At 47.4% G+C, this 23,354-nt stretch overlaps 1 protein-coding gene across 2 annotated transcripts in view; it reads right to left on the bottom strand.

Moving 5' to 3' along the window:
- PRKCB (protein kinase C beta) overlaps positions 1–22,705 on the bottom strand; it is a 295,939-nt gene extending 273,234 nt beyond the window's left edge. For both annotated transcript variants that reach the window (XM_072942795.1, XM_072942793.1), the window contains exons 1-2: positions 22,323–22,705; positions 21,256–21,287 (exon numbers count right to left, since the gene is read on the bottom strand). In XM_072942795.1, the coding sequence (XP_072798896.1) occupies positions 21,256–21,287; positions 22,323–22,495 (205 nt within the window). In that variant the 5' untranslated portion in view covers positions 22,496–22,705. The remainder of the gene's footprint in view (positions 1–21,255; positions 21,288–22,322) is intronic.
- Positions 22,706–23,354: the final 649 nt, after the last annotated feature.

The raw sequence follows: 23,354 nt of genomic DNA, 5'->3' as shown, positions 1-23,354 counted from the left end.
TTTCAAATTCTGGGCTTTATGTCTGCCTTTCCAGAAGCTTCGCTGAGCTCCATGGAGCCTGGCAGGGAACAAAGTGTAGGGTACGACCTATGACAAGAGAAAGGAGAGACCGACCAACGCAGAAGCATCAGCTGAACTCAGTGACCAGCCCAGCTTCGTCCACTGTTTCTGGCATTAAGAGACCTCAGAGGCCCTGGCCATAAGTACCCTCTCTCCACTAAAGGAAGTAAAGGATGGGAAACGGAGGAGGTTCTACCTTAAGTCTCCCAGTTGATCCCAGCATCCACCCTCAAATAGGTTTCTGCGATAAGAAGTCTCTGTTTTTCTCTGTCCCAGGACTTATCACAATCTCTAATGATCTTTTTCCCCCTAGTTTATTTGTTCGTTGTCTGCCCTCAACTAGGATGTGAGTTACATAAGGAGCAAGGACCTCCTCCATCTTGTTCGTCACTGCAGCCCTAGTATTTGGCATGCAGTAGGTGCTCAATAAGTACTTTTTTTTTTTTTATCGTGCAGGTGTAGATACTTCCAGAAATACAAGAGTCTTGAAACATAGTACCTGGGGTTGAGATAGATCTCTGAACAGAGAGAATGATTAAGAAAGAGAACTGGAAATGACTAGTTTGGAAGGCACCACTTCTGTTCCTGAAGTTAAGGGCATAAAATCATAAGATCTGATGAGGATTCTTATCTGTGGCTCTGTGCATTGTTTGAAAGTTACAAACGTCATGCCAGTGGTTCCACAAAGGAGAAAAAGGAGACCCTTATTACAAACTTCCAAAGCTTGACCTCTGCTTAGCTAAGATTTTATTCCATATCCATAAGTGACAAGGTTGGTACAAAAATAAGGGTAGTTACTTCCTCTTTTATGTTTTAAAAAAAAAAAGCAGAGAGAAAAACTTACTGAACTCTGAACTTCCTCTCTCCTAACCACAACTTACTACTGACTTAACTTAGGTAAAATAATTGCCAAATAAATAATAATTAGGTAACTTACTGGGCGCTGACAAAGTTTCTGTCTGAAACTCTGCCTGGAACACTGTCTATTGATTTCAACCTTTTCAAAGAGATCGTCCATGGATTCTGATTGGAAGGGGACAAAACTGACCCAAGGCTGCCAAGAAACTGCTCAGCTCAGCTCAGCTTTGCGGATGCCTCAGCTCCCCTCACAGGGCAGACATCTTCCATGCCAAAGTGAAACTGAGCCCAAATTGGCAGACGATTCTGAGGCACAAATCCGCAGCCAGATACCCGGGACGGAGCCTGGACATTGGGTGCAGCAGCCTCCGTCTAAGCCCAGACTCCGCTGCTTACCAGCTCTGTGACATTAGAGAAGTGGCTTAACCTCTCTGGGCATCTGTTTTCTCATATGTTAAAGGTTTTTGTTTCTGGTATCGTCAAGCAGACGCCAACTGAACCCAAGCTTCCTGCAGATAACAAGTTTGACTCTGGACAAAAAATTTTTTTTAATTTTCTATTTCACCTGAAAACACTGGAGAGTGAGAAAAAGAAGGCAGATTCTGGAAGGTGGAGCTGAAATTTGAAAGAAAGGAATAGCCATTTTGCAGCTTGCACCCTGAGAACAGGCCACAGTCAGCACCAAGAGGGAGCTAAAACTCCAAAACAGAACCCTAAGTCTTTCTGCCTTTAGAATCAGAGGACAGATTTCAGGTCAACCATAGATACCGGAAAGTGAGGATGGAATACAAGAATACAGACAGCCCAGAGAGGAGGAGCCCCAACTTCTGTGTACAGGCAGACCTCGGAGATATTGTGGGTTCAGCTCCAGACCACCGCCATAAAGCAAATATTGCAATAAAGTGAGTCACAAATTTTTTGGTTTCCCCATGCATATCAAAGTTCTGTCTACACTGTACTGTAGTCTGTCAATTGTGCAACAGCATTATGGCTTAAAGAACAATGTATGTATCTTAATTAAAAAATACTTTCTTACTAAAAATACCAACACAATTACAATAGTAACATCAGATTACTGATCACAGATCACCATAACAAATATAATAATAATGAAAACATTTGAAATGTGCAAATTACCAAAAGGTGACACAGAGACACAAAGTGAGCAAATGCTGTTGGAAAAATGGTGCCAACAGACTTGCTAAACGCAGGGTTGCTACAAACCTTCGATTTGTTTTAAAAAAAAAAAAAGCAGTATCTGCGAAGTGCAATAAAGTGAAGCACAGTAAAGCAAGGTCTGCTTGTATAAACTCTTTGCAAGTGTCTGGCTGACTTTTAAACCTTGTATGCATGGGGCAGCCTCAAGGAAGCCTCAAAAATAAAATAAAAAACAGAATGGCCATCAGAGCTGATGTCTAAGAGACAGCTGACTGTCCAACCAAGTTAATAGCGTACTAAGATGAAAACATCCACTTTCTCCAGAGCAACACAACAGAACCCAGTCTCCATAACATGATACTCACAATATCCAGGATACAACCTGAAATTGCTCGACATACAGTAAACCAGGAAAATATGGCCCATCTCAAGAGAAAATATAATCAGTCAAGGGGAAAAAAGGAGAAACAATTCCTAGCAGGTTGGGGCGATGATGTGAAACTGTATGAGATAGAACGCATTTGGCTGCAAGTAATTAAAAAAAAAAACCCATCTTGAAATGGTTTAAATAGTAAGAGAATTTACTGTGTAACAAGACCAAATCACCACAGATAGGGCTATACTGAGGTCAGTTAATTCAGTGGCTCAGGGACATCGTGAGGAAAGCAGTTCCTTTCCATCCTTCCACACTGCCATTAGCAGCATGTCAGCCTTGACCCTCACGATCAAAACAGCTGCCACAGTTCCAACATATGACATGAGGTACTTGAAGACAAATCCTTTGTCCTGTGAGATATGCTGTCCCATGAGGATGTGACTTTTGGTACTTACCACACCCTTCTTGGGATCAAGAAGGGAAAGACTGATGACACCTGGAGGGTGGCAGATAAATAATTAGGAGAATCCTGACTCTTTCCCAACCCTGTTAAGCTTCTGATGAACTCTCCAGCCACCTACCTCCCGACAGCTTGTAAGGGTTCCGCTATTAACAACCAAAGCATCCTATTGGAAATAATCCCCAGAACTGGAAAACTAGTAACATTTGCCCTAAGTAGAAGACAAGCATGAAAAACACACTGAAAATTAAAACTATTAAATTCTGGCAGCCGCATAGTTCTGAGCCTGAGGTTGTCTCAATCGTTTTATTTAAAAGGGAAATTAGCATGCATTAAAAAGATGTCTAAGACATGACAGCATCACACTGAGACATTCTCCTTAACAATCAGAAGAATAAAAGAATCGAAGGGAAAAATATATACCTTACACGTGTATTTCCATGCGTGTATTTAATGTCACACACAATTAAAATCTCTGAGTATCACCAGTAATATGCTTTAAGTATTTTGAAAAATACAGCCTTGTATTGATAACTCCCAAAACTTTACCACCATCCCTGACTTCTCATTATTCCCATTGCCTTCTGGACACCTACACCTGGATATACCATGGGCATCTCAAACTCTACACAGCCAATGCAGATTTCACTATCTTTGCCTCCAAGCTTTCTCCTCTTCTTGAATTTTCTACTGCTCTCTATGATAAGAACTCCCCCAACAGCTGACAATATTTATACTACTTTTATGTTCGATGTGCCAGGCAAACTGCTGCTCTGCCTTACACAAACATTATCATGTTTGATCCTTACAAATCTTTGTAGAAGGCACCATCCTCATCATTTCCCCCTTTGTAAAAGTAAGGAAACTAAGGATAAGAAATGTGCCGGGGGTCACAGGATCTGAATTCAGATCTAATTCTCTTTTTATCTACTTCACAAAGCAAATAGAGACCATCAAGCAAGAATTCCTCAACTGGCCTTAAAGGTATTTGATTTCCCATCCCTCTTCCCTTCTTCTCTCATTTCCATCTGTGCTCTCCCCTCTCATCTCCTGGAAGGATGTCCTCCATGGTCCTTCCTTACGCCAACACTCTCTCGTCGACCTCACCTCGATGAAAAGAACCCTGCTCACTTTGAATCGGGAGATCTTTGTCTCTACTTTCTGAGTTCTCCTGACTTCTTTCCGCCTCTCCAAATCTTCTCTTCTCCAAGCCTAATATTCCCAGTCTTTCAACTACTACCTCTTAGCGATTATCTTTTCTCTCTTGCTTCCCTTCCCCCATCAATGATGCTCTTCTTCACTCTTTCTCTGCTTCTGCTTCTGCTTCTGCTTCCTCGAAACTCAGTTGAGAACTTGAGCTCCTCCATGCAGCCTACCCAACACCCTGGGACTCGAGCTGCTCCCAGAGCACCCCCTCCATCACCATTAGAGCGCGAATCACGTTGTATTATAAATGTATGATTTATGATTTTTCCTATGAGACTGGAGGCTGCTGAGGGGAGAAACATGCCTTATTTCCCTGTATTCCCCCAACCACCGCACATGAGGAGGTGGCCGAATATGCCAGCTGGACCACACTGTGCTGTTACTCCTTTTATATTACTCTCCTCTCAGTGGATTTTGGAAAATATACAGGAATGTAAACCACACCTTGACAGGTCATTGTGCTCTGGCCAAAGGCTGCTCAGGGGTCCTGGCAAAACAGCTGAACACACGAGCTTCAGAATCAGATGGTCTGGGCTTATCACTCTCTTCAAATACATCTTGGCTTCAAGAACTGGGGCAACTTATTCAATGTCCCTACGCCTCCATTTCTTCATGGAGATAAAATGAGGTTTGTCTCCTAGGGTGCTGCAGACTTTAAATGAGATTACACGTGAAGCATTCAGCAACATGCTTCAATAGATTAGCACAGCTCTTCAGGGAAGCACTACCACTCCTTGCACGTGTCTGTTGTATGTGAATTCTTCCTTCCAAATGATGCAAGGACTTCGTGGTTGTCAGCCTATCCTCCCAGCCCAGCAACTCACACACAAAGAAAGCAGCTGATGATGGTCACGTGACCACCCAAAGACCTCAGGCCACTTTCTGAATTCCTTATTCAGGGCTATGGCTAAAAATCTACAGAGGTGCAGACACCCTCCCTGGACAAAAACAATTTCTTGAAAACATTTTCTCCCACTAGGGAATTTCCTCATCCTGTCAAGTTTTGCCAGTCTCCCCCATGCCATCCACCGCGAGCAGGCTTCCCTGGCCCTGAGGGATGAGCCAGCTGCATCCCGCCCCCAGAGGCTGCCTGCCTGCTGATCCACTCACTCTGCTCGGGCTCCCCCCACCCCATGGCACTCTCCCACCCCAAGCCCTCCACCTTAGTGGCTGGAACTCAGAATCTGACTCAGGCAGACCTGAATTCAACCCCGGCTCTGCAGTTCTTAGGAAAACTCTTTATCCTCACTGAGCCTGTTTCCTCACCTAGGAATGGGGGTAATAAGAACAGCAAATCTTGCCGGAGGATGAAGAGTCGAAGGGATGAAGTTTGTGAAATCCCCAGCTCACTGCAAGCCCTCAAATATGAGCTGTCATTGTCATCACTGTCACCACCGCCACCTCTACCTTCCTTTTATACAGTCCTGAACTCAAATCTGTGTTTGAATCCCAACTCTGTGTAACTTTGGAAAAATGTCTTACCTCTCTGTGCCTCAGTTTTTCCTACACAAAATGGGAATAAAAGTGGCCACCTGATAGGGATGCTATGAGGATTAAATGAGTTAAAACACATAAAGCACTCAGTACTTACCCTCAGCCGGGCACAGAGTAAGTACTTGGTAAACATCTGCTCGAGTCAGCAGCATTTGAAAGCTTTATTTGAAGATGTCCAGGAAATGGAAACTTCCCTGGCCTGTCCCCCCAGCTAACAGAGACCCTTCTGGGGACACATACACTCAAGCAGGAGCAGGTACAGCCCAGTTTTCGTTTTTTGCGTGAACTTGACTTTCTTTCCCATTTGGAGTACCCTGGCCCCCCTGAGGCCCTTAGGCCCCAAATCAGAGAAAAGCAAAAGGAAACACAATGAGGCCAGCTGTCATTTGAGCCCCCACCTATCAGGGACATCAGAGAATAGACACACACGCTGAATCCCAGCCCTCGGAAGTCCCAGCTGGAGGCTGCCCTCAGCGGAGTGCCTCGGTGGCGATCCAGCCCACCTCCACGCTGGCAGGCTGCTCCCACATCTTCCGGCAGCTCTGTGCGGCCCCTGAACACCTCCTCCTCCATCCCTCCCTCTGTGCTGATACTGTTCATAAAACACTTCTTTCTCAGCCCACATTATCCCCCAGGATAACCACTTCCTTCTCTCTGCAGAGGAGGGACGGCTTCTGACAGCGCTGGGACACTTTGCCCAAGGGACAGGTCAGTCCAGGCAGTCCCATCAAAACCAGTAATTCCATTTTAAAAATCTCTTATCCCATACTTAGCATTCTATTTGGGAAAATAACTTTCATCAGTGACACGTTAAAAGCTCAAAGAGGATCATCAAAATAATCTTTGGCTATCATGGTGGCGTTGAGAATAAAACATCTAATTATAAAGAATTCAAAACAATATTTATATCTAAAAATAAATAAAACCTCAATGGTCCATGGGCCTCAAATGTCAAGTTCATGAACCTCGAGCACCTTGTCTCTACTTTCCACCATGACTTTCAAACTGTGTTGACCATGACCCACAGTGAGAAACCATTTTACATCTGAGTGAGCTCACACATGCCTGTATATATATATATATACATGAAATAAGTTTTATACAGCAACAGTTATGCTTCCTGAGTGTTAAGCATTCTGATATTTATCATTTTATTTTTTCATGGTGTTCGTGACCTACTAAATTGATTTCACGACCCTCTAATGAGTGATGATCCACAATTTAAAACAACACATTTAAAGGAATTCCAAAAAACTTCCCAGAGTGGAGCTGCAATGAGGTGTAAGGGTGAAGGACAAGGCACTGAGGTCACGGAGTCCAGACTGAGTGTACAGGTGGGACCTCCTGTGACTCAGGACAGCGTGGTAGAAGGGAAGTAGGGGGAGGTACGTAAATCCAGGTCTTCTCCCTGGCAGCCAGATGACCTTGGGCAAGACATTGCCGCGTCCCTAGGCCGACGGGGGTCAAGCTCTCTGTGAGTGGTATTTCAGTGCTGGAAGATGCAGTCTACGAATCTAGACAGCACCTAAATCAGTCCTAGGAAAGGACCAACGACGGAGGTCCGCAGGGTTACTGACAGTCAAGGCGATACAGTTTGGAATGAACCGTATCTCAGAAAGAGAGACTGGAAACCTGCTGTGGACCCCTAGACCCTCCTCACACCTGCAGGGCCAAGGCGCTCATCCGCCCAGCCGCTGGGGGGTGTTGAAGGCCGACGGCTCACAGCAGCATCCCCCGGGGACTCCTTCCTTGAAGAAGGAAGCTGCCTCCCCAGAGTGATGCCAGCTTCCCAAAAGCAACCTGCAGCCAGTGCCCACTCGGAGTGGGTCCCCACCGTCCCAATTCTGAAGGGCCATCCCAGCTCCAGCCCATGGGACTGGCCTTGGCCTCTGTACAACGACTGCACTTAGTTCAGTATCTCCCTTTCCGGCTTCCCTCCATGCCTTCTAGGTGTTTTTCCCCAGAGCTCCTCCTCCCGTAAGCCGCCTGTGTGCACACCTTCATCTTTGAAGGCAAAGCAGCTATGATGTTGGCCCGAGTCACAAGAGAACAAAGCGAGAATGGTGACTTTGGGACATTTTTCAAGGGCATTGGTGAGAATTATTTTTCCACAAGTAACATTTAATGAGCAATCAATTCCATGTTCTCTGCCGGCCACGTCTAATCCAGTCCACGTGGCATCCTGGGAGGTGGGCTCCGTGTCATTACCTTCATTTCACAGGCAAGGAAACTGAAGATTAAAGAGGTCTGAAAGGCGCCCGGGACCTCGCCTGTGATCGGTGGAGGAGCTGAGGTCTGAACCCATGCCCAGGACCTCATCGCTCCACCGCAGCTCTGTGATCACACGGGCCACGCTGGGCGACACGGATTCATGTACACGTCTGTCTCTTCCTGAGATCTCTCCCTCTTCAAGGGCAGAGGACATGTGTTATGAATATTAAGTGCTTAGTGAAGTGCCAAGGACACAGCAGAACATGGTGGTAATAATGACAATACTTGGTGGTAGCATTCAGTAGTGATGGTGGTGACATGTGGTAGAGATGTGGCAATCGGCAGAGACGGTGGTGTACTCAGTAGTCGTGGTGGTGGCGTTTGGTAGTGATGATGGTGGTGTGTTCAGTAGTGATGGTGACAGTCCGTGGTGACGTGATATTCAGCAGTAATGGTGGTAGTACTCAGTGTTTCATGTACACTGAGCCCTGGGCTGGGTCCTTTACATAAAGCATTTGGTCTTTTCATTTCCCTACGAGGTAGGTCCTCTCCTTAGGTGGAAGGGGTGAGTGCTCACTTGGGACCCACCACAGAGTCAAGTTTAGTCCAGCAGAGCTTTCAGAGAGCTGGGCTGTCGGGAGAGCTGCACTGAAGTTGGTCCAGGAGGTCCCCCAAAATGCCACACTTTATTTGTGGTCTCTCCCATCAAAAGGCAGAGTCTCTTCCCCCTCTACTTCCTCCTTTCTTTCTGGGACTGGAGTGTGACTGGCTTTCGCTGAGACAATATGACAGAAGTGACACCGTGCAGTTCCAGAGGCACTCTGCAACCAAGGCCAGGCCCGCCCACTGAAGAGGACACCACCCGGGGAAAGGCCTCAGCTGTCCCAGGTGTCCCAGCCGAGGCCCCAGACACGTGTGACACGGCCAGGACCAGCGGGAGGACCACCCAGCTGCACTCAGCCTGAATCACTGACCCACAGGAACAAGAGCTACATCACAGGGTGGTTATTTGAAGCCACTCAGCTTTGAGGGGGTTCGTTATACAACGAGTAATTGCGTCCAGTCAAATTAGGTGTCCAGTCAAACATCCAAAAGCAGACCCACCAAAGGACTCATCCATAGGAGACATGACCACGAGCAAAAGACTTTCCCAGAAGACGTTATCTCAGCAATCCCATTTCTGACTCAGATCGAAGTGCTTATGATGTCCACTGGCAACCAGAAGAGGCAAGAATTCTAACTGGCGGGAAAGCTGGAAATTCTGACAAAAACCAGATTGTTCAACCAGCTAAAAGAGTGCGCCTTTATTTCACTCTCAGCAACACATGGACCACACTCTCCCCCAAACACCCCCTCACACGTTTGATAAGATAAAGACGTCTAGAGTTTCACCTCTCAGTTTTACCGAAGTCATCGGATACTCCAGCCCAAAGGAAACCATGGCTTTGGGGACTGGAGCAAGGTTTGTTATTTTCACCCACACCTCCGTGTTTTCTTTTGCTCCTGGACAGAGAGCTGGTCCACATGTCCCAGCACCCCTGCAGCTGACGTGGCCCCATCCCCAAGTTCTGGCCAAAAGAAGGTGAGCAGAACTGATATCCACCCCCTCCAGGCTGAAACGCTGTGAAATAAGTGAGCTGTCTCCTGTTCCCTCTCTCCCATCCACCAGCCCAGCGGAGAGGAGCCAGGAGCCCTGGGTGACTGACTGGAAAGCTCCTGAACGGGATCGTCTGCGGTGATCTGTGCCATGAATGAGAAATAAATCCCCTTCTGTCAAGCCACAGAGACGTCAAGGCTTATCTGTTACAGCAGCTTTCACAGAGTCTTACTAATACCTTAGCGAATAGAGAATATTTTAAATGCACGCACTAAAAATACTTTAGGAGCTCAAGTTTTCCTGGTATTAACAGAGCTACATTATTGGGTGGGAAAATTGTCAGAAGGCCCTGGCTTCCTTGTTTTACAGTTTGCAACCGATCGGCAACATTGAAATGGCAAGCAGATGTCCCCCAACCTCCCCGAGAAGGCAAACAGCCCATCCCTCCATGGCTGACTCCAGAAGGTGCTTGTCTCCCGTGCGGATTTCACTGCTGTGTGCAAAACTCTGAAAGTCCCAACCAACACTTCTCAGATCCAGCCTCAGTAACTTGAAACCCGGTGCCTGTTCAATGTATTTGTTTAAGTGTAATATACATAACAGAAGCGTGGGCACAAATGTACAACCCCATGAACGTTCACGATCTGAGCACACCACACCACAAGCACCCAGAGCAGGAAACATCACCAGCACCCTGGTAACCCCTCTTAGTCCCCCCCAGGCCCCCTGTGGGTAATCACCATCCTGTTCCTGAACTTCAAGTGCACGGAATCGTGCAGAACATACTCTTTCATGTCTGGAGTTTTTCTAGCTCACAGGATGTTTGCAAGAGTCATCCGCATTGTGGACAGCTGGAGTCTGCTCATTCTCATTGCTGTATAGTATTCCATTGTGTACCCACTATTCTACTGCTGATGGTCATTCTAGAAGCTTCCAGTTTATATTATGCTAAAAGAAATTCTTTCCACACCAGTCTACCAGGGTCCATGATAAAAAAGGCAGGCACTTCAGTGGAGAAACTCTTTACCTTCACAGAGAAACACGGACATGGCCTGAGGCTCCGCCCAAAGTTAAGACCACAGCATTGGCATATTTCAGAAAATCACTTCCCAATAGGCTTTAATGGAGGCAAGTTTTTTTTTTTGGTTCAAACACAAATGATTAGAGCTTATAAACTAGGAAGCGATACACTCTTTATAAAATTCCCAGATCAAGCTATAGCAAAACTGGCACCAAAATCCAAATCAAAGGACTCCCTCAATTAAATTATTTTCCCCTATACCATTCATTCGTTTAAAAAGTATTTACAAGCTCATACCATGTGCCAGGTATGGAGCTGGTATTCCAGAAACAACAGAAAATGATACAGATGTGGTCCCTACTCTCACAACACCTGGGGAAGACAAACGCCAAACACTCAAATAAAAATACAGTTTGAAAATGTGAAAGTTGACAAGGGATTATGAGAGTGTACAGAGGGGAATCCAATTTGGAAGATCAGGGGAGGCTTCTCTGAAGAGGCGACCTCTGAGCTCCGTTCTGAAGGATGAGGAGGAGGTGAATGGGGGAAGAGGAGAGGGAAGAGCAATTCACGCTGAAGACAAAGCATGTGCAAAAGCCCTGGCCCCTGGGCAGGGCTGCATCATACAGAGGGTCTTCAGCCAGAGAGTGAAACGTGCATGGAAGGGTGGTGCAAGGGGAGGTGTGGGAGGACCCACATCAGGCAGACTTGGACCTCATGTTAAGGATTCTCAACATAATCCTGGGAAAAACAGAAAGCCAGCCACCAAAAGATGGATCTCTAAACAAAACAGAATTTTTTATTTACACACCAGAAACAGATACATGGACACAGAAAACAAACAAAGGGGCAGTGGTGGGGAGGGATAAATTAGGAGCTTGGGATTAACAGATACACGCTACTATATATAAAATAGATAAACAACAAGGACCTACTGTATAGCACAGGGCACTATATTCAATTTCTTATAATAAGCTATAATGGAAAGGAATCTGAAAAATATATATATTATGTATATGTATAACTGAATCGCTTTGCTATACACCTGAAATTAACATTGTAAATCAACTACACTTCTATAAAGAATTAAATTCAATTAAAACAAGAAAACAGTCCTTTACATTCTTATATGCCATTCCTACTTCCCTAAGTGTACTGTTGGCCCAGATAGAATTATTAATACCCCCAACCATACATTTTGCCACCCACAGAAAAATCTGCATAACTATCAAAATTCTCAGTTGCAGCACTGCCTAAACTCTAAAGAATGATCCCCACCTTTTAAGGAGGGAAGGAAGGTCTTTAAACTAGAGTTACCCCATAAAAGTCAAACTCCGTCATCACAAGAGACAGTCCTGCAGACCACCCCCCACCTTCTCCCATATTACCTGCCAGCTTCCTCTTCAATCCAAAAGACAATGTAAACACTCCACCCAGGGGCTGAAGGGACCCCCAAACTTCAGAGGTGAAACGGTCAGAAATCTCTTTAAAGTCGAAATGCCATCAACATATTTTCAAAATGAGGCAGCTGATGGGGCAATCACAGATTTCATTTCAGCTTTCTGAGGTTTCCCACAAATTAAAGCATCGAAAGCCAGGAAATCGTAGCACAGAAAGCACTGCGCTCACCCACGTTCAAATCACCTCTGACCACAGCTGAGCACGCCTCTCAGATCCATTGTCAGTTTCACCGAACCCTCTTGACCATGACGTGGAAGCACGTTCATTCCTGCCCCACGTCCTCGACTCAGGAGCATTCGTCTCGCCTCCCCAACAAGATTATAAACTCAGTAAGGACAAGACAGTGCCCAGCCACGGGAACCATGGAAGTAGCTGTTTATCAAGCGCTTACTGTGTGTCAGGCAAGGGGCTCAGGAAGCACCTGCCACATGCCCTACAAACTAAGTTCTCCTGCTGTCTCTGACCTCAAAAAAACCAAAGCTCACAGACTTTACGTAACATGTTCAAGGTCTCGTAGCCAGAAGCCAAGATTGATACCAATGCCTTTCTATCTCCAAAGCACAAGTTCTTCACCACCACGGCAGCATGTGCTCAATAAACAGGAGCTGAGTGAGTGATAGCAGGAGGAAGAGAGAAAAGGAGTGGGCGGATTCCTTACAGAGAAAAAATAATTTTGGGGGCCCTCTACGATTAAGGATGCAGTGAGGAGCAATATTCCTATTGTTAGAGCCATAAAAATAACCCAGTAACCACCTCCCAAAATAGAATAATCAACAATATGACTGACATAAAAATCCAGACGTCTCTTTCGGTTGAGAAGAACAGCAACAGCCCCGAGATGTTCTGATAATACTCCTCGACTGCTTCTAAAGGGGCATCACAGCTTCTCTTACCTGACCTCCACCCTCATCAGCCTGGAATTTCAGGATCTGAGTCATGGCAATTATGGTTTCAAAATGCCTCTCATGCTCTTTTGCAAACATTTCACTCGCCCCCACCCACCCCACTTTCAAGCAATGACAACAGCCACTTCCTAGTCACTACCCTGCCTTCACGAGGTCCAGACCCTCCAATGTGACGTTCGCCACCCACCCGCTCCTCCCTCACACACCCTCCTTCCTGTTCCCTGCGTGACCCTCCGCGTCTCTGCTTGAAACACCCGCCCCGGCCCCCTTGTCAATCTGGGAACTCCTACTCCTGCTGTGAGATGGTTCCCAAATGTCAGCTCCTCCGTAGAACCTTCCCCACCCCTCCCAGGAGTAAGGATGTCGTTCGAAGCTTTTTCACACCCTGGGTGTAACACTTCTCATGTATGTATTTATATCAGAAGTCACTGACTATGTGCTGTTCTCCCCTTAAAAGGCCAGGAAGGTCTTCAAGGGCAAGCACAGTGTCTTCTTATTTCTCTTCAAAGCCAAAATTGCAACCTGACATTATACGCTGTATTTCTTCTAAGTTACTTATTCATTGCTCTTCCACTAACATGTAAATTCCCTGAGGGCAGGGACTCTGTCTTGTTCACTGCTCTAGCTCCAGTGCTTAGAACAGCACTTGACTCATGGTAGGCGCTCAGTAAACATTTACTGAGTGAATGGATAGATGGATAGATGAATGGGGAAATGGATGAATGGATGGAGAGGTGGATGGATGGAGGAATAATGGATGGATGGAGAGGTGGATGGATGGATGGATAGATGGATGGGTGGATAATGGATGGAAAAACTGGGTGGACAGAGGAATGGATTGGTGGGTGAGTGGTGAGATGGATGGACAGATGGAGGGTGAATAAAGGAAGGATCATGATTTACCAGCCCAGGGTCATAGAGCTGTGGAGAGACAAACTCAGGAGTGGAAATCAGGTCTGTCTGGTCTCTGAGAGTGCACTCTCCAGACCAATTTATACTGTCTATCCAGAAGCCCAAAGTCTGGTCCACTGAGCAGTGCCAAGGTAAAAGAAGAAAGAGTCTAGAATTCCTCCAGGAACATGGGTATTTGTTGAGCAAAGTGAATTTCCATCTACTGAGCAAATGCCAAGACGCAACAGGAGAGGATGAGCCCCTTCTGACTCAGCAGGGCAACTTTCTGCGCGTGGGCTGAGGGAAAGAGAGACATCGAGGAGACACAAACCAACAGGCAAAGGACAATGAAAATGTAATAGCAGCGACAATGACAACGGTAACATCAAAAGACTGACGCTTCTGAATAAAGGCTACCACCTCTTCCAGACCAGAGCCTGCAAGCCGCTGTGCGTTTCCACCCTCTGCAGCATCGCGCTTCCTTCCAACACCAAACAGCTCCCGGAAAGACGCTGAACTCCCCTTCCCTGTTCACAAGGAGGAACGGCCAGTAAGAAACGAGGCCCAGAGGCAGAACAGGATGAGGTTTCACGTTAGGTAAAAGTGGGTGACAGGGAGAAACCAACATATCTTTATGTCTTCCTAATTCCCTGCTGTCCCTTTACAATGAAAAATAAAGAACATTTACTAAGTGCCCAGGTTTGTGTTAGAGAGGTGTTAACAACACGTGAGCACCAAACTGAGACTTTCTCCCTGATGGAATCAGAAAGATGGAAAGAGAACTGACAAAGGATCTGTCTCTATACTTGAGTCAATGCTGCTCACTGTGAAACTTCTTATAAGTTAGCTTCCAGATAAGAGAAAGCACTGCCGAAGCCAACGGAATGAAGAGCTATAGAAACTCAGACATGGACTCAGGGTGAGGAAGGTATTCAGGAGGTGACGCAAGTAACCCTGTGCCCCTGAAAACTGGCTTTCGGCTCACAAATGCCTTTCACTGGCAGATTTTGCTGTTTCTCTCTCTCTTTTTTTTAATTGAAGTAGAGTTGATTTACAATGTTGTGTTAGTTTCTGGTGTACAGCAAAGTCATTCAGTTCTACATTTCAGTATCTTGTAATAAACTATAATAGTAAAGAATCTGAAAAAGAACGCGTGTGTCTGTGTGCGTGCGCGTTCTTTTCATTTATCCTCAATCTATTGGCTCAGACTTGCCCTCCACCTCTAATGGTTTGATGTTTCTGCATTAGAACAGCCACCTCAAACTGCAACCCCTGAACAAAAAGGAAGTCAGCATTTTGTCTGCGTTATTAGTTCAGAGGAGATCAAGTTCTCTTTCTGTCAAACTGAGAGAGAAACCATCTTAAAGTTACCGCCTAATTCTACCAAATATTCATCTCACTTCCAGCTATGGCACAAATAAAAGACTCAGGGCTTCTCCATAGAATGTCACAGAGATAAGACCTCCTATGTATCTTTATCCAGGATATAAGCAGCTTCACAATTCAGATTTTTCAGCTCCGGCTCCTTGACAACTCAGACTTTCATCAATTACTTCAGAGAATGAGAAACTGTGTGATTTTTTTTTTTTGGCTTTAATGCTCAGACCAAAGAATTCCTTGACTCTATCCTCAATCATTACACAGGTTAGCATCCCCTATACATTCTCATAGCACCCTGGACATTTCCTTCAAGGTACTTAACAAGAGTGAAATTAAATATTGGTGCAATGATTTGTAGAATGTCTTATTCCCCCATTACACTGCAAACTCCCCGACATTAAGGATCTTCTCAATCTCATTCACCACTGGATTCTTACCATCTAATCTAATTCCTGACACAGAGAACACTTTTAATGAGTGAACACTTTTTGGAAGGATGGATGGATGGATGGATGGATGGATGGATGGATGGACGGACGGACGGATGGATGGATGGACGGACAAATGGACTGCATAGTAAATATATAAATTTCCTACCAGATTTTTAAGCAGCATCACACCTCCAAATGCCACGTGTAAACACTTTGGATGTTGTATACTCTGTAAAAAGGCCAACAGTCTATCTATAGAATGTCGCACAATTTCAGTGGAGAGATAGGATGAGTGAAGTCAAAGAATCCTTAGATTAGCTCAAATGCCAAGAATGACAAGGGCCCACGCTTTTGAACGCATCAGCCAGAGACGATGAACTCTTCAGCTGATCCCCGACCCCCGCCCAAGAATTAATTGGACTTTTTTGCAAAGACAAAAAAAAAAAAATCATAGGGTTAAACACTGTACTTAATAACTTCACCACCTATAGCTGAAAAGCATCAAAAGATGCATGTTCTCAAAGCTGTGACATACTGATCCATTTACGTGTGTGTGCACATGTGTGTGGATGTATGTGCACGTGTGGAGAGAGAGAGAGAGACAGGAACAGAAACAAAAAACAGGCAGAAACAGAGAGAGAGAGAGAGAGAGAGGAAATAGACGCCCCACCAGCAAGAATGTATACAAACTGTTTTCAAGTCTTTGGTTTAACCTTTTGACCAATGAACTTCTCTATATCTTTTTTGTTTTTTTTAATTTTCTCTTGTTTTAAATGTTTTCTTAGATTTTATTTTTAGGGAGGGTAATTAGGTTTATCTATCTATTTTCAGTGGAGGTGCCGCGGATCGAACTCGGGACCTTGCACATGCTAAGCAGGCACTCTACCACTGAGCTATCCCCTCCCCTTACATCTTTTTCTTTATTGACCGAAATATACCATAAACATGCTGTGTCTGGTTCTGGGCAGTACCTGGAGTATCACTAATACTTGGAAAGCACATATTTTTAAATTAGTTTCTAAGAACCTGTGTTCTCAGATTATCAATTAGATTTTCAAAGGTCATATTTTCCATATTTACTTAGAAAAGCCTTCTGTTGCCCAGTGACAAAGCCTCAAGCTTTCCCCAAGTGCTCTGCAACTTCAAATGAACCGGCCATCCCCTTTTCAACAGATCAACCCTTTTCAAGACCCAGAGTTCACCTACCTAAAAATGTTTCTTTCATTTGGGACTTTGAGCCCCAAATCCCACTTCAGGTGGAAAACTAAATTAAAAGCCCAACCAACAGACACAACTTCGAAAAGCCTCCGCCTTTAATCCACAGGGAACCCTCAGGACACATTCAGAAGAAGTCAGGAGGTAAGTGGAGCCTCCCTTGCAGGCCTCTGGGTTCTGCTTCTGGGAAGAGGGGGGAAGTGAAATAACAAGAGTCTCCCAGCAGCCTGACCTGGTGACTGCACACACACACACACACAGATGACCCTATTTATGATTTCACTGAGAAAGTTCAACCTGACGTTCAGGATATCATCTCTTAAGTTCCTAGGGGAAAACGTGCCAAAAATACAATTAACCTTTGATTCATCTTTGACTGTTTTTTTTTTTAAAGTACAGATTCTAATCTCTATGTGCTAACTACAGACTAAAATAAACCTGTATCTTATAAAGCTGATGTTGAGGAAAAGAGCAATGGTTGGATTTAGGCAATGCTTGGGGGATTTTTAAGAATAATGTCTATTAGAAGTTTGAGAAACATGTTTTCTGATCTCTACAGGAAAGGGAAGAACTGGTTTACTCATTATAATCATACTGCTAGGTCTTCATCATCAGAAAATTAGTGCACTGGGGTTTTTCTAGAGAGTCCGTGGCAGGTTTAGATTTTTCTCACGAGAAAAAGGGCGAGAAAAGACTCTAAATAAGCTGGCTGTCTGGGGCCAGACCCACTGGTGTCACCCAAAGTCTAAGAAGAAACCTACCTGAAAAGAAAACCCATCTAAATACACAAAAGACACTTAGTGATTTAATAAGTTCCCGAATTCACTCTGTCCAGCTTTGACCATTTCCTACAGCTAATCAAGTAATAATGATCATCTCACTTAAGAGTTATCGATATTTTTATGGATATTTTCATGGTTATTTTTCTTGTACCACCTCACTAATCCTCATCATAACCCTATGAGGTAGACACTATTAGCCCATTTTACAGATGAGGAGACTGAGGCCACTATAGATGGATGACTTGCTCAAGTTCACACAGCAAGCAGGTGGCAGAGCAGAGATTCAAACCTTGTTCTATCTGACTCCAATCCCATGCTGGGAATTCTGAACCTCAATTTCATTGCCTCCCTATTTCTACTAAAATGACTTTTTTTTTTCTCTCTGCTCGAAATGCAAATGCTTCTTGGGGTAAGAGTCTAATTTCACCCAAAGCCTTGTCTTAATGACAATTAAGGCACATCCTTTAAAGAATGCCATGGGGAGAAGTCTGCCCTGTTTATCTGAAGGGGGTCCCATTTCTAAGCCAGAATGTAGACACTTTTATAACAGATTCTCGGTCTCTGTCCCCTGTCACCAGAGATATTCTTAAACTACCTCACAGAGAATGGTTTTATAGAAAACAGAGTGGAAACAAAAAGAGAGAAACTATATGTCAGTCAAGCCAGAATTTTGTCCTCCAGCAGTACAAAAGCAAGAAAACGTATTCTTAGGTGGCCCTGAGCACACAGAAATCCATCATTTCCCAGGGTTTATGGACTTTCCATCCTCCCTCTTCCAACCCATCCCAGCATCCTCAATTTCCTGGCAGCACAGTGGAGCCTTGGGGCTCAGTGGTGTCCTGGCCTTATGATCATCCCACACGCCTCCTACCCAAGGATGGCAGAAATTAGATCTTGTCTCCCCTTCTACTTCTGAAATGGAAACCACCCCCCACCGACCCTAGCTTTTAGCTGGGAGTATGGCTACCTGAAATCAACATCACATTTCCCACACACTCCTTTGCAGCAAGGTGTGGGCATGTGATTAAGTTCCAGCTCACAGCCTACAGGCAGAAGTGTCTGTGGCAACTCCCAGGACAGTGAGCCTTTCTTTACCTTTTCTCCTCCTGCTGGCTGAAGGACAGATATGAGGACTGGATAGTCCAGCATCCTTCTTGGATTATGAGATAATTCTCACTCCTGGGATGGTGGACCAGAAAACTGAAAAGAACATAGGAGCCTGGCCTCCGGACTTCTGAATTTGGTGAGAGAATAAAACCTTAAGCATTTTCTATAAAATGTGGATCCCAGTTTAATTAGACTCACTTTAAGAGAAGCCAAAAATACTCAGATAAGGAACTTCTCTACAGTTCCAAAATCAGTCCTAGGTAACTGAGAACACCCGAGGATAACCTTCCCCCTTCCGTCCTGCATGTCCCTAAGCAGGAGACCCTAAGCAGCTCAGTTTCAGAGGCTGTCAGTTTGCCCCATGCCGCTCTAGCTCCTTTCCACTCCAGCCCAAATGGACTACACTACCAAAGCAGTGACACAGGTGACCAGACATTCACAGCGGGATTTTTGACTCTCACCTGGCAGCTGGTTCCATAGCAAAGCAATCCTGTAGAGCCAGTCTCCTCCCGCACCAGCTGCCCCACCACTGGGGTAGTTTGGAAACATCATAGGGGCTGACATTTTCCGAGTGCTTACTCTGTACTAAGCTCTGGTCCAGACGTCTTATACACTGCAACGACTTGGAGCCGCTGAGCAATTTTTTAAGGTAAGTACTGTTGTTGGACCCATTTTACAGACAAGAAGCCTGAGGGACAGGGAGACTAAACAACATGGCTGGGAAGACTCAAGCCGAGATCTAAACCCCAGTGATGGCCTGACAGCCTGTGCACGTGCCCAACACCCTACACTGCCTCTCAGGGAGAAGGGAAAATGAAAGGTGATTAAAAACAGCTAAGCACCCCTACCTCTAAAGCTGCTATATTTCAACAGAAACTTTAATTCTGCTTTACTCAATGCACTATAAAAGTCCTACCATTTTCCTGGCTTTGGAAAAGAGGATTTCTTGCTTCAGCTGTGTCATCACCTGCACGTTCTGGAGTGACTTTCCCAACCATTAATAACTGCAGAGCAGGTGGGATAGGAAAACAGCAGTAAAAATGTTCAAAGATCACCCCCAACCTCAGCAAGAAACAAAGGCAGAAACTGACTCACGGGAGTGAGAGGTAACCTCAAAGGTCTTCTACGTGTTTCCGTGCTAAGGCACCACTGGTGTTCTGTTTGAGGAGTCGAAGTTCTAGAAAACAATCCAACCATTTGCACCAGGGCCATTTAAAGGGATGTGTAAGTCCTCTGGGCAGTGTGTAAAACTGGGGCCCCAAACCTTGGTTAAAAAAGGGGGGATAGGGGCTGGTCTACAAGGCTCACCGGCTGAGCTGCTCAGGTGAGAGGATGTATGAGTCTCGGAAGAAGGCAGTGCCATGCTGCGGGATTCTGTACAACTCACACCACCACCCACACTCACCAGGATCGCTTTACTTCTCTCTGGAGGGTGGAGATGCCACAACAAAACTGTCAGTCAGAGCTAAGTCACAAATCAGGCTCTTTAATATTCAAATGCTTTCTTCCCCTGATCTAAACTCAGCTCACCAGGGCAGTCAATCTGCCCCTACGACGTAACCCGAAATGTGACATTTTCTCACCAAACTCAACTATCCCTGACCTAAAATTGGGGGGCAGGGGAAACTTTCCAGACCAGAGGTTGCAAACTCAAATGCCTTATAGGGGCCAAAAATGGATGAAGCAGGCCTAGTTGGGATTGATTGCGACAAAATGGTGAATGTGCACCCTGTCCATGAAAACAGCTGCTCTCAGCTCCAAATGATGGTTCTAACAAGAAAGTGGGACCAATGCTCAGCAAACTTGAAGCTGCAAAGTCTGATACGTTTGTGAAATCTCCCGGTTCTAAAATGCTGACATCAAATTCAAAACAATATCTGACACCCTGAGGGATAAACCAGGCTACAGGTGATTTGGCATGCGGAGAGTGAATCTGCCACCAGACACAGCCAGGGCCACTTTCCACATGATTAAAAGTCACCACTAGGCTGGGCGTCCCTGGCTGGGGTCAAGAATCTCAAACCAGACGCAGGGACCCTTAGAGTCCTTCCTGTATCTAGCCAGAAGACAGAAAGGGTGATTTAAACCAGGATCTGAGAAGCACCTCATCTGGTACCACCTCTCTCAGAGAGGGAGGAGGCCCAGGGGACAACCACAGTCACCTTTCTAAGGGGATGCACCATCTGTGGAGGCAGCAGCCACCTATGGAGACCTCTGTGAGGCCGGGGAAGAGGCAGAACCTCATTCTGTGAGATGAGGAAGGCCACGTGAGCAGGAGTTAGGGAGGAGGGGTCCTTCCAGAAACGGCCCCTGGAGACGCTTCTTCCAGAAGCAGGATTAGCCAGGCAGGATAGCTTCTAGAGAACCTGTTTTGACTCCTCTGGTGCTGGGAAGGGAGAAGGGTGAATGCACTTCCTTGGCCAGTAGGGTCTCCCAGCTCCATCGGCCCTTTCAGGACAGAGCATCACTGCCCCACAGACACACAGACCTTTTAAAGATCCTTTCGAGGTGATGAATTCCTAGATCTGGAGGTCGCTCTGACAGACTTGATTCCTTCACTCTCTGCCTAACTCAGTTACTCCTAGAAAGTCTTTTTCACCATCTCTTCCCACAAACTGCATCCCCAGAGCCCCACAGCCTACCTTGGCACTGGAATCCTTGCTTTCCGAAGCCCCTGCAAAGGTAGAAGGAGGCATGTCAGACAGCCCGAGGGGCCCAGCCACCAGTTCCCCCACAGTCACTCCCCCTTCCCCCTGCCCCTCTACCCCAGGTGCAACCTTCCAGCCACAGGCGGGTGCCCAAGAGTCTTCCGCCTTTGGGGAGGAGGGGGTAGGTGGGAGCTCAGCAGGAACTCCCACCTTCCCTCAGAAGGCAGAAGAGAGGAGGCTGCGACCACCAGGTGGCGGGATGGGGGAAAGCGTTTCCGTCGTGGTGGGGGCGAAGGGCAGGAAGGAGATCTGCCCAGAAAGATGCCCGCGTACCCTCAGGGAAAGAGAAGAGAAAAAGACGCATCCAGAGGGAGGATGGCAGAGCCCCCGCGGCGGTGGTGTTCCCTGGGGGACTCGGCAGAGAGAAAGGATTCCCCATGCTTAGAGGGACCACGGAGCGCGGGGGGGGAGGGGGTGTCCCCGCAGTGATGTGAAGGGGAAAAACTGAGGAGTGGAAAGGGGAACCCAGGCCCTCAGGGAGGAGCAAGCAGTAAGAGATAACACAGGGCGCTGCCCCCAGAGACAGAGGAGAAGGAAAGGATGCCCCATGCCCGCAGGGAGATAGAGAGGATACCCAGGGCGCTGCCCCCGGAAAGGAGGGAAGTGGGTGAGGATGCCTCGAGCCCGGAAGGAGGCGGAGAGATAGCGAACCCCGCGCGAGAGGGCACTCGAGGTGCTGCCCTCCCGGGGAGGGCCAGCACCCCGCGCTCGGAGCCCGGTGGGGAAAGGGCACCCGCGCCTCAGCCCCTGGGCGCGCCGAGGCAGCCGGGAGGAAGAGAGGGCAGAAGGTACCCGGCGGCCGGCCGTCTGGGGCCCCGGGGAGCGGGAAGCCACAGGACCGTCCACCGGGGAGTCCAGCGCGGAAGGGTCCGGAGCGGGGAGCCCGAGGGCGCGGGGCGCGGGGCGGAGAAGGGCGGACGCGGAAGGCGCGGAGAGGGGGTCCCCGCGCGCCGCGCTGCCCTCGGGGCCCCGGGAAGGTGCCCTGCGCGGCGCGCTCTCACCAGATGAAGTCGGTGCAGTGGCTGCAGAAGGTGGGCTGCTTGAAGAAGCGGGCGGTGAATTTGTGGTTCTTCACCTCGTGCACGTTCTTCTGCCGGAGGGCGCCTTTGCGGGCGAAGCGCACGGTGCTCTCCTCGCCCTCACTCGGCGGCGGCCCCGCAGCCGGGTCAGCCATCTTGCGCGCGGGGAGCGGGAGCCCGAGAGGTGCCGGCCTGGGGCCGCGGGACCGCGGGCTGCGGGCCCGGGAGGCGCTGGAGGAGGCGGCCGCTCTGCGCCCGGGGCCGCGGGCGCTTCCCCTGCGCCGTCTCTGGCGGCCGCGGCGCGCGGAGCTGGGGCTGTCACTCGCCCAGCTGCCGCCGCTCGTCCAGCTGCGCTTGGCACCGCTGGCCCCAGCTGCGGGGGAGGGGGGCGGAGCTCCGTGCAGAGCCCGCCTTCCTCATTTGCATTGAGTCCAGGCCCCGCCCCGTGCCGCCAGCTGCTTTACATATTGGCACCCGGAGGCGGTCGGCCTCCCTGCGAAGTGTTCTCAGCCGCAGCGCTGCGGCGCGGGGACCGCAGCCTGGGTTCTTTAGATCTGAACCTCGCCCCCTACCCCGTCCTCGGCCCGGGTTGCATGAAGGAGATGAGCACCTTGAGTGCTCCCCGCCCGGGGGAACTGAGAGCTGGGAGCGGTGGAGGTGTAAAGGGTGGGCCCGACGGATTGCACCCCCGCCTCTGCAGAGACTGGTATCCATCCACCAGTATCTTTGCCATTGGTCATTCTGCACGCCTCTCTTGGAGGGATGGGCTCCCGCTGTCACTCATTCGGAAAGGTCTGTGGCTCCGCACACTTACACACACACGCACACACACACACACACACACACACGTACTGCAGAGGGAGGGGAGGAGCAATCACTATTTTATATACATATCTAACTCCACCACAAAGACACTTCTTGGCTTTGCTTGCCTGGCCATTTAGAAAAGAGCTCTCTGCCTTCTGTCCATCGCCTCTACAAAGAGATGCAGCTTCAACTGTAAAATGGGGCTAA

This window comes from Vicugna pacos, chromosome 18, assembly GCF_048564905.1.
Source record: "Vicugna pacos chromosome 18, VicPac4, whole genome shotgun sequence".
NCBI lineage: Eukaryota > Metazoa > Chordata > Mammalia > Artiodactyla > Camelidae > Vicugna > Vicugna pacos.
The sequence above is the reverse complement of the archived record's forward strand: the minus strand, read 5'-3'. Positions and strand labels throughout refer to the sequence as shown.